Here is a 14,830-nt window from a genome sequence, read left to right on the forward strand (position 1 = left end):
GAATCCACAAATGCTGATGCTCCAGATACTCAACTAGTCTAAAGAAGGCCAGTTTTATTGCTTCTTTAATCAGAACAGCAGTTTTCAGCTGTGCTAACATAATTGCAAAAGTGTTTTTTAATGATCAATTAGCCTTTTAAAATGATAAACTTGGATTAGCTAACACAACATGCCATTGAAACACAGAAGTGATGGTTGCTGATAATAGGCCTTTGTACGCCTATGTAGATATTCCATTAAAAAAAAATCAGCTGTTTCCAGCTACAATAGTCATTTACAACATTAACAATGTCTACATTGTATTCCTGATAAATGTTCTTTCAAAAACAAGGACATTTCTAAGTGACCCCAAACTTTTGAACTGTAGTGTACATATGAAGTGGGTAAAACAGTATGTAAACATTATTAAAGTGACCAGTGTTCAATCTCTAAGGTGCAAGGTTGAATACCGGGTGGTAGCCGGCTAGTAACAGTGACTAAAGTTCAGGGCAGGGTACAGGGCGGAGGCCAACTAGTGATGGCTATTTAATAGTCTAATGGCCTGGGGAGATAAACTGTTTTTCAGCCTCTCAGTCCCAGCTTTGATGCACCTGTACTGTCTCCACCTTCTAGATGGTAGCGAGGTGAACAGGCCATGGCTCGGGTGGCTGAGGTCCTTGATGATCTTCTAGATGGTAGCGGGGTGAACAGGCCGTGGCTCGGGTGGCTGAGGTCCTTGATGATCTTCTTGGCCTTCCTGTGACACCGGGTGCTGTAGATGTCCTGGAGGGCAGACAGCGTGGCCCCGGTGATGAGTTAGGCTGACTGCACCACCCTCTGGAGAGCCCTGTGGTTGCGGACGGTGCAGTTGCCGTATCAGGCGGTGATACAGCTCGACCGGATGCTCAAAGGAGAGCATCTGATGAACAAGTGCTGAATGGGGGTTCAGAGGCAGAGCTGACAGAGATGAAACCAAATGCTTGCTGCTTACAGTAAACAGTAAGGACAACGGAAAGCACAACTCTAAACAGCCATCATCTGATGCCAAGTGTCTGTAGACAGATTGGTGACATTGAATTCAGGCCTTTTGTGTTCCAAAACTGTTTGTAATAGTGACCAACTTGAAAGAAGAAAGGACGTCCACTATCAGCTGTCAGTAGTGATGTCCACTGGGGGAGATGGGTCTTAATTCAGCATGTGAACAAAATGACTACTTCCTATGAACAGGGCTAGTTATGACAGCACCATCAGCAATGAAACAGTCCCTTCCCTTCCCCACTGGTATGATATATAATTTGTCCTGTCAGATTTTTCTCTTTCACCTATTGTTTTCCGAGGATGCCGGAAAACAGGCAACTGCAGAACAAAAACAAAACAAATAACGGGAAGTGTAGAGTAGAGCAGTGAATGATGGGGCTGTTAGGAGAGGGAGACAGCACAGACTCATCTCATTCTCATCCCCAGCTAAACATACCAGGACGTGTGTGTGTGTGTGTGTGTGTGTGTGTGTGTGTGTGTGTGTGTGTGTGTCAGGGTCAAGGGGGTGGTGGTTGTTGAGAAGCTTGATAATCCCTCCACAGCTCCCCAGGCAGCAGGGGCTTATTGTAGAGTACAGTGACTCTAATATGAGCCAGAGCTGCAGTTGTATGCTGCTCTCTGCTCCCATTGTGAGAAGAGTTTTACATAATTAATGACTGTTGTTTCCCAGGTAGTCGCCCGGCAAATTCACTCCAGACTCGGCTGTCACCGTCGCCGGTTTCACTGAGAATGAGCGACACTGGAACAGACAGTTTACATTACAGGCATAAACAAGGCAATTTTGTACAGTGTCTTCAGACATTAACGTGAGCAGTTCAGGGCCATGATTCAAGTTCCTTCAGAGAAATACTGGGAGAGAGAGAGAGCTTTTCTCTGTCTTGTAACCGACAGAGGATTTGAGGATGATGCTACTGAAGCCTGTGCTTGTGTGTATCAAATATGCTGTTAGTATAGACCTAGATCGAGTCTATTCAAGGAAACCAAATCTATGATCATTCATACAGACTACTGAACATGAATGTTCATTTGAGAATGTGTGTGTTGGAGCCCGTGTTCCTAGCAGACAGGCAGACAGACAGACAGGCAGACAGACAGGCAGGCAGACAGGCAGTATGGGCCACCCAGGCCAACAGGCAAGTTACCACTGCTGGGAGCCAGTCCAGCTCTATATTGGTGCATGTTAAATTAAACATTACTGCTCTCGCCCCACTACTCATTATTCATTTGTAATAACCTTTAAGGCTTTTTGATGTCATACATATTTTACAGAGAGATATCACTCCCTTTCACAGTGAGCATGGAGCTCTGTGGGCCTGTCAATGACAGATCACTGTTGGCTCCGTGAAGGTGTGCCATCATACACTATAATTAGAACCAGGTAAGGACAAATAGCAATATTCACAAGGTGTGTATGTGCATGTGCATGTGCGTGCACCTTAAGGGTGCTTCTCAATACTATATATTGGAGAAAATGTGATTACAAAATATTACAACGTTAGAGTGACACTTTAATAGAAAAAGTTATATAGTGCACTGCTTTCAGAGGTGAGCCAAGATTCTCCCCAAAAAACTGGAGTAACTGTCATATCAGTACATAAAGCCTTTTAGCAGCTGACCTGAGGATCATTTACAGGCTTGAGAGCCCAGTTTGTGGCAGTCCATTTCAGCAGCGTAAATCAGCAGTCTGGTGGTGGGGGGCACAATAACACACACTCCCTCTCGCTCTGTGAGAGGGCTGGCCATGGCTCGCCCTCCCTCCTGAACGGCCATGGCTCGCTCGCCCTCCCTCCTGAACGGCCATGGCTCGCTCGCTCGTCCTCCCTCCTGAACGGCCATGGCTCGCTCGCTCGTCCTCCCTCCTGAACGGCCATGGCTCGCTCGCTCGTCCTCCCTCCTGAACGGCCATGGCTCGCTCGCTCGTCCTCCCTCCTGAACGGCCATGGCTCGCTCGCTCGTCCTCCCTCCTGAACGGCCATGGCTCGCTCGCTCGTCCTCCCTCCTGAACGGCCATGGCTCGCTCGCTCGTCCTCCCTCCTGAACGGCCATGGCTCGCTCGCTCGCCCTCCCTCCTGAACGGCCATGGCTCGCTCGCTCGCCCTCCCTCCTGAACGGCCATGGCTCGCTCGCTCGCCCTCCCTCCTGAACGGCCATGGCTCGCTCGCTCGCCCTCCCTCCTGAACGGCCATGGCTCGCTCGCCCTCCCTCCTGAACGGCCATGGCTCGCTCGCCCTCCCTCCTGAACAGCCATGGCTCGCTCGCCCTCCCTCCTGAACGGCCATGGCTCGCTCGCCCTCCCTCCTGAACGGCCATGGCTCGCTCGCCCTCCCTCCTGAACGGCCATGGCTCGCTCGCTCTCCCTCCTGAACGGCCATGGCTCGCCCTCCCTCCTGAACGGCCATGGCTCGCCCTCCCTCCTGAATGGGACCTCCTGCGTGCCTAAAGCCCATGCGCCCCAGTGCCAAGACTGTTCTAAAAGCTGTAAAACAAAATGAACTCTGCCAGGAGTTTGGTGTCATGACTGTAATGAGCAGCTTATCTGTCTGATCTCTCATGTTACAGGTCAACAGTGGTGTAGATGTGGGGTTAATGTCGGGTACATGTGATGAGAGCTCATGGGATGAGAGTCACACTGAAAATAAGGAGAAATCAGCCCTTACTGAGGAAATACTGAGCTACAGAGGCTAGAAGGTTCATCATATTGTTCAAAATGAGTTTCTAATATGCATGTGAGCATAATGAAAAATATACACTGTTTAGCCTACAGGAGATCCATCATGAATTGAATCTAATAAAGCAACCTTTCAGAAACCTTTATATCATCAGAGTTTCCTGACTGAGCTCCTACTTGCTGTCATGGGTTACGTAAGCCCCCGTATGCTCAGAGTGTAGGACAACTCCACCCGGGGTATAAATAAAGCAACCTGACGCACGGCTGCAGCCACTGTGATTTGGGGAGGTTTTCACACAGGATGTCATGGTTCTGCAGCGCTAGCTAGCCCAACTGATATTTCATTAGAAAGAGAGGAAGCATCCTCCATGAATGAAAAACCAGCCTTCACAAAAATGGTTTAATTAGGGAAGACTGGTGGAAGAGAAATGCACATTTGCCTCCTGCCCACAGCCTCATGGGCGAAATGTAATGGTACACTTCTATAGATGGCTTCAGGAAGCAAACACCACACATACACAGAGTAAGTATGATATCCATTGCCAGGCTTGATAGACAGTGTCCGTGGAAATCACAGTCACACACTCCCCCAGGCTGGGGTCTCTAGCCCCGTCCAGCAGGGGCACCATCAGACAATGCTTGTAATTACACCCCAACCCTCAACCAACCCAACCCACCCCAACCCCCCCAAACAGGGAAAATGATGAAAGAAAAGTGGAGAAGGAGAGGGCAGATTGAGAATACACATGTGTATGCGCCCATGAGGGAGTGTGTTTGTGAGTGTGCGTGTGCATGTGTGTGTCAAAAGCATGTATCCACCTGGCACAGCCAGAAGAGGACTGGCCACCCCTCATAGCCTGGTTCCTCTCTAGGTTTCTTCCTAGGTTTTGGCCTTTCTAGGGAGTTTTTCCTAGCCACCGTGCTTCTACACCTGTGTTGCTTGCTGTTTGGGGTTTTAGGCTGGGTTTCTGTACAGCACTTATCAGCTGATGTAAGAAGGGCTATATAAATACATTTGATTTGATTTGATATTAAAGGGAGCCTGTAGAAGCTCCAAGATGCTGGCTAATTTAGTTGGGGAATAGCTGGCTGTCCTTCAGGTGAATGGACAGAGATTGGTCTCAATATGAGATCATAAAAAAGACATCACAGAATCTCACAGCACCTCCAGCCGTCCTTCATGTGTCTCGCTAGACAACACACACACACACACACACACACACACACACACACACACACACACACACACACACACACACACACACACACACACACACTCATCCATGCATGCACACAAATGACATTGACAAAGACGGAGTAGCGTACATACACCACACCAGTTCACGCCACACACTGAATCAGTTATTGTGCTCTAATGCAGCTCTGTCTCTCTGACAGAGTGAATAACCTGGGCCATCTGTAAAGAGTGATACATGGCCAAGCCCCCTGTACCAGTGTGTCCCTCCCTCTCCATCCAGATCCAGCTGACTCCCCCAGTCCTCCATCACTCTCCCAGTGTCAGTGGCAGGGCCCCAACATCAGCAGCTGTTCCCCTTGGCTGTCCCAGCAGCCCCTCTCCAGGCTGGGCCCATCAGGCTGAAGGAGCGGGAACTCACACTACTCCACGGAGACCCAATTAAAAGGGACGGAACTCGGCAATAGAAGCGGAATCACAGGGAGATGCAGAGCTGCGGCTTTAATTGAAGACGTGTTTTTACGCTCTTGCTCTCTCTCTCACTCTTCTTCAGGCCACCATCGCCACTTTACTCCTCTCTGATGAAACCGAGGGATGAAGGGAAGAGACACACAGGGGAGCTACAGTGGGGAGTTGAATACACACATATCTGTTTGTGGGAAAGGCAAAGCGCTCTGTGGTACCCGGGTTTGGATCTGTAAGAATCACATTAAACAGCATGTAGAGGGGAAAAAAGCTTTTCATTAAAACTATACATGGGTTGCGTCTCTTTTCTCTTAATGCACATTTGTCTACCTCTGCATTAGAGTTCCTTCCATGTTAATTAGTACTGTAGTTAATCCGAAATTGAAGAGACCCAAACTGTCAGGTCACATTGTAAACAATAGGACCCAACGGTAGTCTGTGGGACATTTTGAGCTGCTATCTCTCCTAGCTAAATGTTCCCTAGGTACTAATTGGCCTAATTTATGCTGTCTTTCTTCGAATTGCCAGTTTCTTTATAGTTTTATATATTAGCCCTGACAAGTGTCAGCAGAACTCCACATTCGCTTTACAGGGAAAGCAAAAATGAAAATAAATGATTTAACCCCTTGAATTATATTGATTAAGTAAAGACGGTAGCATTGTGAAGTCTACAGTACCTTCATGGGATATTAAACATAATTTGAAAGGAGAATAAAAGTTCAAGCACTTAGCCAGACGCAAAGTGAGCCTAACTTCTCTCCTTTACATTATTTAAGATAGGCTCCATCATTTTATCAATCTATCGATCTTCCACCAGAAAGATGAAAATGGAAAAATAATGAGACCGATGAATGCTGTGTAAAGAACATCAATGTGTGAAATGTAATTATCTGTGCTGGAAAAAGTGTTGGCTGTTTTCTAAAACAAGCAGTTAATATTTTTCCCTCTCTGCATATTTTAATTACCAGATCAATCAAAACTACATACAGCAGTGCTTCCACAAGAAAGTCTAAATGAAAAACAATAGATTTACTTTAAAGTCTTGGCTTCTTTTGAAGTCTAAATTAAAATTTCAGGTACCTTTAGGAGTGCCTTCTTCAGAAAAGTTGTGATATTTAATTAGTGTGTTTAGATTCTGCTGAAATTAAACTTCACAGCACAACACAATGTGATATGAAAATTACAGGATACAGACTTCTGCAGGGGAACAGACAAACAGAATTAAAATCTCTTCAACACCACATGGGAGGACCTTGTCTTCTGACAGCAGCCCATGTTCTGTATGTGACTGCACTGCAACTGGTTTGATCTCTATCTGTGTATCTGTGGTAGATGTAAGAAGACTTGCTCTGCGTCTCTGACTGACTGGGTCTTGGGCTCAGTGGCTGTGTAGTGCTGACTCTGGTCCTGAAATCACAGCATCACGTCACGGAATTGGCGGAGCAGCTCCCCTGTTCTGCCTTTTCTTCCTCACATGGGTTTTTCCTGGTTGTACAAGCGCTGACGTTTATTTCTCCTGGCATGTCCTCGCCGGAACAGAGCCACCGATTTCACACATTTTTATTGGCTAATTCGACTGTGCTCTTGCCAGCAGCGGAGAGGGAGCCAGCTAGGAGTCAGAGCATCCCAAGAACACAACTGCTTTACTCCGCTTTGCTCTCAGACTGGGATCCCTTGGGGAGCCTAATGCCTGTCTCATAACAAGTCAGTTGACCATTTAAGGCTGGAGCTGGAGTTAGGAGTCTCAGAGACGGCCTGTTAGATGAGAGGAGAGAGTTACTGTGGTTCTTTCAGAGATTGCCTGTTTGTCAAGGGGTGAGTAAGGGAGTCTGAGGAGTGGCTGTTAAGGTGGTGGGAGGTTTACAGAGAGTGGCTGTATGGGCAGTCTGATGCCCAATAACAGCAGCACAACACCGTCGTCAAACATGGCTAACATTTGCACAGCAGCATTACTCAGATATGAAGTCTCTTGGCTCAGAGGTTTGTGCTGTCAGGACTGTAGAAATTAAACCTAGCACTGCAGAGCACAATGTGCTAAAACTCATCAATTCCACATGGCTAGAGAGGCAAGTGCCTATTTATAACATCACGCCTCTCTCTCTTTACCTAGTGTGCATCCCTATATCTAAACATGCTCCCATAATGATGAATATCTCCAACTGGGATGTGCAGACAGGGCATCAGTCAGTACAGGAAAACAAACACACCAAAACACAATCACATCCCAACGCGTCTTCACACACAACCCTGAGACGTGTAATGAGACTAACGCTGGGAGTCTGATGGAGGATGAGGGATTCCAGCACAAACACAACCCAGTCAAAACATCAGTCAAGAAGGATGAAGACAAGTCTGGGACAGTCATATAGCTTTGTGTATTCACTCTGGGTTTAATCTTCTGTGACATGTCCCGACTCCCTGGTCTCTGTGTATGGACTTTTAAATTAGCAGAGCTGCAGCACTAATTATGACCAGTGTCAAAGGCAGCAGCAGAGAGAGAAGACTGTTCCACAGGACAGACTGCATGGATGAACTGGGCTGAGGGACATTATGTTATTATGTCTAACCCAAGAATCTCTGCTAAATAAATTTGATTCGACTGAATAATATGTGTTCTCTTACTCTACCAGCTACTGTAATGTAGCTATACTAATGACGTTAATAAAAAAGCAAAGAGACAAAACAAATACAGTATGTCCTTAATGGGAGCACTATTGCTGCCTCAGGTGGAGGGCCTTAAATATGAGCTCCTATTGGTGCAGAGAACGCCACACTCTCCCCAATGTAGATGACACAAGTGATAAACCAGGGGACAGGGAGAGAGAGAAAGAAAGAGAGAGGGGAGAGAGTGAGAGCTAGAGAGAGAGCGAGAGTGCGAGAGAGTATCACTGGTTTACATGGCCCCTGCAGTCCATTATATTCCCAACAATAGGTTGGAGGTGTGGTGTGTGCTGTTCATACCTAATGGCCTGGAGTTCCTGTATGGGCCTAGGCTGACTGGCTGCTGCTCAATGAGCCTGAGACAGACAGCAGACAGACAGACAGCAGACAGACAGACAGCAGACAGACAGCATTAGAACCACCTCAGCAGCTCAGCACACAGGCATGACAATAGACATGGTTGAGAGGGATAGATCCAGCAACACAGAGTTGGAGTGGGTCAGATCCAGAGATATCTCGTATCTCACAGATGTTCTGGAGATATGTGAATGTGGAATTTTACTGAGGGGAGTTTCTAGGTATCAAATTGTGCTGTACTGTACTTAGTGACACTTTCAACACTGTCCCAAACCTCACCTTTATAGACAACTGCATTGAGATGAGGACTCTACGAACCAATCCAAACCCACCGACCCATGATACCCATCTGATCAGCCTATCTGCACCTAATAACCAACCAATTTAGTCCATAAATGTAGATCTGTCTTCATTGGGTCGTTAAAGCGGGAGCATCACCACTGTATTTCACAAACGGCACAGTCCCTCATCTATGAAAGTGCCATAGAGCCCCACAGACAATTAGACAAGGAAAAGCTTTATGACCGTTAGACTCACCGCTGTGGCGCTCTTGCCACCGGCAGGACAGCCAGGAGCTTTTTTTGTGTAGAAAAGTAATTATGAAGCCTCTCGTAATGACAAGGAGGAAACTTGTGTCATAACACACACCGCCTTTCATCACAGCGCCATAATTAATCATCATCCTTTACTCTTTGATTCATTCCACTATTCATAACATATTTATACCTTCAAGACAAATTATCATTTCCTTCAGGAATTAATCAAAAACAGGAAGGACTGGTCTCCTCTCGATGGATGATCAAAGACTGTGTGTCTACCTAGCTAGCGGCAATGCTGCCCGCTCTGCTCTGTATGGGTTCAGGCTCTGGGCTCAGGGTTCATGGGCAGGTCTGCAACAGGGGACTGATAGACTGGTGTCTCTGCAGGACATTAGTTTCATATCAGCTGATAGACTTCAGAAGTACTGAATATACCTTGATTGGAAGGTATTGAAATGTACATACATAGCATGATTATAAATGGAGCTTGAATTAAAACCACATCTACACTGAACAAAAATATAATCTTCACATGTAAAGTGTTGGTCCCATGTTTTGTGAGCCGAAATATAAGATCCCCACATTTTTCCATACGCACAAAAAGCTTATTTCTCTAAAATGATGTGCACAAATTTGTTTACATCCCTGTTAGTGACCATTTCTCCTTTGCCAAGATAATCCATCCACCTGACAGGTGTGGCATTTCAAGAAGCTGACTGCAGGAATGCTGACTGCAGGAATGTCCACCAGAGCTGTTGCCAGGGAATTGAATGTTCATTGCTCTACCATAAGTCACCTCCAATGTCGTTTTAGAGAATTTGGCAGTACATCCAAATCGGCCTCACAACCGCAGACTACGAGTAACCATGCCAGCCCAGGACCTCCACATCCGGCTTCTTCACCTGCGAGATCGTCTGAGACCAGCCACCTGGACAGCTGATGAAACTGTGCGTTTACACAACCAAAGAATTTCTGCACAGAAACCATCTCAGGGAAGCTCATCTGCGTGCTCGTCATCCTCACCAGGGTCTTGACCTGACTGCAGTTCGGCCTCGTAACCGACTTTAGTGGGAAGAGATACCACGACGAGATCCTGAGGCCCATTGTCGTGCCATTCATCGGCCGTCGTCACCTCATGTTTCAGCATGATAATGCACGGCCCCATGTCGCAAGGACCTGTACACAATTCCTGGAAGCTGAACATTTTCCAGTTCTTCCGTGGCCTGCATACTCAGACATGTCACCCATTGAGCATGTTTGGGATGCTCTGGATCGACATGTCCGACAGCGTGTTCCAGTTCCCCCCAATATCCAGAAACTTCGCACAGCCATTGAAGAGGAGTGGGACAACATTCCACAAGCCACAATTAACAGCCTCATCAACTCTATTTGTAGGAGATGTGTCGTGCTGCATGAGGCAAATGGTGGTCGCACCATTTGCACACTGATTTTCTTACTGTGGAATGCAGGGTTTGGTCTTCGCCAGGCATAAATGGGACCCATGTCATCCAAAAAGTTATACCTTTTTAATCATCTGTCCATATAACATTCTTCCAAGAGTCTTGATGTGCTTCCAGGTGCTGGGCAAACTTGAGTCAACTTTTTGGATGACATGGGTCGCAAACACTGCATTCCACAGTAAGTACCTCATACCAAAGGTCAAGCATGGTGATGGTAGTGTGACGATTTGGGGATGCTGCCTCAGGACCTGGAAGACTTGCCTTAATAGAAGGAACCATGAATTCTGCTCTGTATCAGAGAATTCTACCGGAGAATGTCAGGCCATCCGTCTGTGAGCTGAAGTGCAGCTGGGTCATGTAGCAAGACAATAATCCAAAACACAATCAAGTCTACATGGCTAAAAAGCTAAATGGCTAAAAAGCAACAAATTTTAAGTTTTGGAATGGCCTAGTCAAAGTCCTTACCTAATCCCAATTGAGATGTTGTGGCAGGACTTGAAACGAGCAGTTCATGCTTGAAAACCCATAAATGTTGCTGAGTTAAAGCAGTTCTGCATGCAAGAGTGGGCCAAATTTCCTCCACAGCGATATGAGACTGTTCAACAACTATAGGAAGCATTTGGTTGCAGTCATTGCAGCTAATTTTGGCACAACCAGTTATTGAGTGTAAAGGGGCAATTACTTTCTCACACAGTGGAATTGGGTGTTGCGTAACTTTGTTAATTAATTAATTAAATAAATAAATACTGAGGTTCCCTTTATTTAATACTAGGTTTTGGATGACGATCATTAGTATCAAAAATATGCAAAAATAGAGAAAATCAGAAAAGGGGCAAATACTTTTTTCCCGGCACTGTTTCTGCTATTGACTTAAAGAGATGTGGGATTATCTCCTTTCTGTATGTTTAATTTACTACTAGAGCATGAATAACAGAGAAAAAAAACATTGTTTTCTGCCCATATCATCACCACAACCTCAGGGGAAGAGATGGCACAGTTAGAATCAAAGACAGGTGTCCACCATCCAACCCCAACCCCCAGTCGGCAGTGTGTTAAAAGCTGTTTGATGGTTTTGATGTCTAGTCAGCTCCATTGTACCTTTCTGGCTGATAATGAGGGCCAATAATGATTCCTGAGCTCGAGGGGTTAATGGTATGTAACCGGCAGAGCCGCTAATTACACGTTACAAACTATTTATCAGATTCTCCATCTGCGCAACTCAAGCACCACAACTCTCATTGTGCACGCTAAATTACTCCTCGGATTATCATTGTAAAGCAAGTTTCCGTAATTAGGAGCCCGGGCTGCTGTTTTCTTTTTCTGAGTAGGCTCCCGAACGACATCAAGTGAAGAGGGGAAAATTAGATGACTGGTTCATTTTGGTCTGACATCCCAATACAGAGCCAGTATCTACAATATCTGGCATCTACAGTATCTAGCTGTATGAAGATGAATCTAGCCACACAGGAATCCACAGCCAACAGATTCCAGAATTCCATCACAGTTTTTTGTTGAGAATGTGAGACTTAAGGGGGATTTACACTCTAAAATGAGAGAGAGGTATAAATTGCCTCTTGGATCCCATGTAGGCTTGGTGGAGTCTGCAATACCGTATAGTCAGATTGCAACGGAAGGTTGTGTGAAAGTTGTGTGAACAGTGGAAGGTTGTGTGAAAGTTGTGTGAACAGCGTGTGGAGCAGAGAGGCTCAGTCTCAGTCCAACAGGCCTCTCTCTCCTGCCATCGGTTATTTGAGAAATAACTGTCATATCCCCCAGCCCCAAAGGTGTGCCGGAGACCATGGAGACATGTACCATCTCATCTGTCTCTGCAGTACATTTTATTAAAATTACCTTCATTATAAGACAGTGTTCATTATAAAACCAAAAACGCTGGTCTCCCAGGGCCCAGTGGATTAATAAGGACAGCGGTGTATTTTAAGCTGTAAACTCCTCACTGTCCTTAATCTCCTTCCCACTTCACAAGGCCAAATTAACACCTCTCCCCAGCTCTGACGGGACCTCATTAGGAAACTTCCAGGGAAGGAAAGAAAAGAGGAATGAAAAAGAAGGAGAAGAAGAAGGAGGGAAGCGACCAATGACAGCCACCAGCTCTGGGATTAACCCTTTGTGGTACTTCAGCGCTGAAGAAACTAGGTCGTTGTCGACGTGCTTCTAATCAGTCGCCTGGTTAGCGATAATTAGAAGCCAGGATCGGACGAGGGGAGAGAGAAAAAGTGGGAGGGGTACATTGAAATGAAACAGAAAAGAATGAGAACCTGTCATGTCGCAAACACTTCAAAGGCAGAGACTTCTCTTTTAAAAGTGGCATGATGAGGATCCAAATACCAAGAGGGACTCCTCCGAGCTGTGTGCCTCTCATATAGAGACACACACACACACACACACACTCTTCTGGCTCAAACGCCACCTTTACAGTACAGCTGTAGGGGAGTTTTAGTGTATCCCAAAACACACAGCCAAACAAGCTCCAGCAACTACACCTCCTCCTTACTGTACTTCATCCCTGAAGCAGCAGGTATAACTCCCTCAGCTTTACTCTAAGGCCTGGCTGACTACTGGTGGGTAAAGTTCACAAGCCTCCGCAAGCTGTTTGACATTAAGCAGGAAGGTCAAAATGTATCAGAAAACACAAGGGGTTTCATTAATTTATGATTATGCATAGTGAGAATGATTGTATGTACAGTAGTACATTTTACTTTTCAAATCTGTATTCTATACATATGGAAGTTTGATAAGAGAGATCCAAAGTAATAGTGAAGACCTTGCATCCTTCAAGACCGATACCTCTGGAGAAAGCTTTAATATTATTTTTTACTTATCAGCCATCTACTTTATTTACTTTCTAAACATCTATATTCCCTGTTGTCAAACATCAATAGTGCTCAAATTAATCCCATAGGTTAATGTTTGCAATGGTGGAAAAAGTACCCAATTGTCTTACTTGAGTAAAAGTAAAGATACCTTAATATAAAATGACTCAAGTAAAAGTCACCCAATAAAATCCTACTTGAGTAAGTCTAAAATTATCTGGTTTAAAATATACTTAAGTATCAAAAGTAAATGTAATTGCTAAAATATACTTAAGAACTAAAAGTAAAAGTAAAATAATAAATAATTTCAAATTCCTTATATTAAGCAAACCAGACAGCAGCGTTTTCTTGTTTTTTTAATTTACCGATAGCGAGGGGCATGCTCCAACACTCACATTGTTTAGTGAGTCCGCCAGATCAGAGACAGTAGGGATGACCAGAGATGTTCTCTTGATAAGTGTGTGAATTTGACAATTTTCCTGTCCTGCTAAGCATTCAAAATGTAACAAGTACTTTTGGGTGCGAGGGAAAATGTATAGAGTAAAAAGTACATCATTTTCTTTAGGAATGTAGTGAAGTAAAAGTAAGTTGTCAAAAATATAAATAGTAAAGTACAGATACCCCCAAAACGTACTTTCATAATACTTTCAAGTATTTTTACTGCATGTTTGCACAATCCAGATATGGCAGGGCCTTTTTGATATTTTTGTGTCTGTGCCTTTGAGGTCACAGCCATTCAATTGGCCTTGACATGAACCTCACATAGCAGCAGCATTGAACAGAATAACTCCAGCCAAAACAGACTGCTGCTGTGGCCTAGCTATTTACAAAACTTTTAAAAAACAAGTTGACTATGATAATAAATGAGAGCCAAACAATCCATGGTGTTATCATATTTACTGATCCAGCTTTCAGGTTACCTTTCAAATGGTGAGTTGAGGAGAGAGAGGGAGACTGGAAACATTATTTGCAGTATCATTTCAATATGCCTCTACTTTGTGGACCATAACGCAGCTCACAAATGTGATTTATGACCTTGGTTTAATGGCTAGAGCAGAGCCTTGTTAGGTATCAGATGACTTTTTCAATATGGCAGCGTCAGAGAGGGCAGTAAGAATGCACCATCCCAACAGGAAATGAGGGCTTGTCTCAGCCAAGATAATATGAGCAGTCAGATACAGTATCTGATCATCTAATGGCAGCTACTCCACTTTGACAGAAAAGGCATCAGTCAATAAGCATCAGATGAAGTGTAACATCCTTACACTTGGCCATGAAGTTCTATCCCTGCTACCCTATCACCCATCCTTACAGTGCTTTGTGTCAGAATGTAATTGGTAAAGTGTCTGTAAATCATGTCAAAGCCCCACAGGTAAAACATAGGCAAGGAGATGTCAACTCACCTGGGCTTGGAAACTCTTGAGGACAGGAGCCACCATCTCCCGCACTTCCTGAATACAGATAAACAGAACCAAGGTTTTACATTTTTGAGACACTAGAAGGGGGTAGAAGCTCCATCTAACTAGGGACCAATTGCCCTGTTGAGAACAGGGGAAGACTTCTACTGCACCTTGTATTATAATTTGTCTCAATAGTACTGAATATACTAACTTGTTATGGACAACTTTAAGATGAGG

The 14,830-nt window shown here is 45.0% G+C and overlaps 1 protein-coding gene across 4 annotated transcripts in view; it reads right to left on the bottom strand.

Annotated features, from left to right (window-relative positions):
• LOC115164661 (homeobox protein cut-like 2) overlaps nucleotides 1-14,830 on the bottom strand; it is a 125,222-nt gene that overhangs the window by 54,711 nt on the left and 55,681 nt on the right. For all 4 annotated transcript variants that reach the window (XM_029717379.1, XM_029717378.1, XM_029717377.1 and 1 more), the window contains exon 3: nucleotides 14,597-14,644. In XM_029717379.1, coding sequence (XP_029573239.1) covers nucleotides 14,597-14,644 — 48 coding nt within the window. The remainder of the gene's footprint in view (nucleotides 1-14,596; nucleotides 14,645-14,830) is intronic.

The sequence above is a fragment of the Salmo trutta genome, chromosome 27 (assembly GCF_901001165.1).
Source record: "Salmo trutta chromosome 27, fSalTru1.1, whole genome shotgun sequence".
Classification (NCBI taxonomy): Eukaryota; Metazoa; Chordata; class Actinopteri; order Salmoniformes; family Salmonidae; genus Salmo; species Salmo trutta.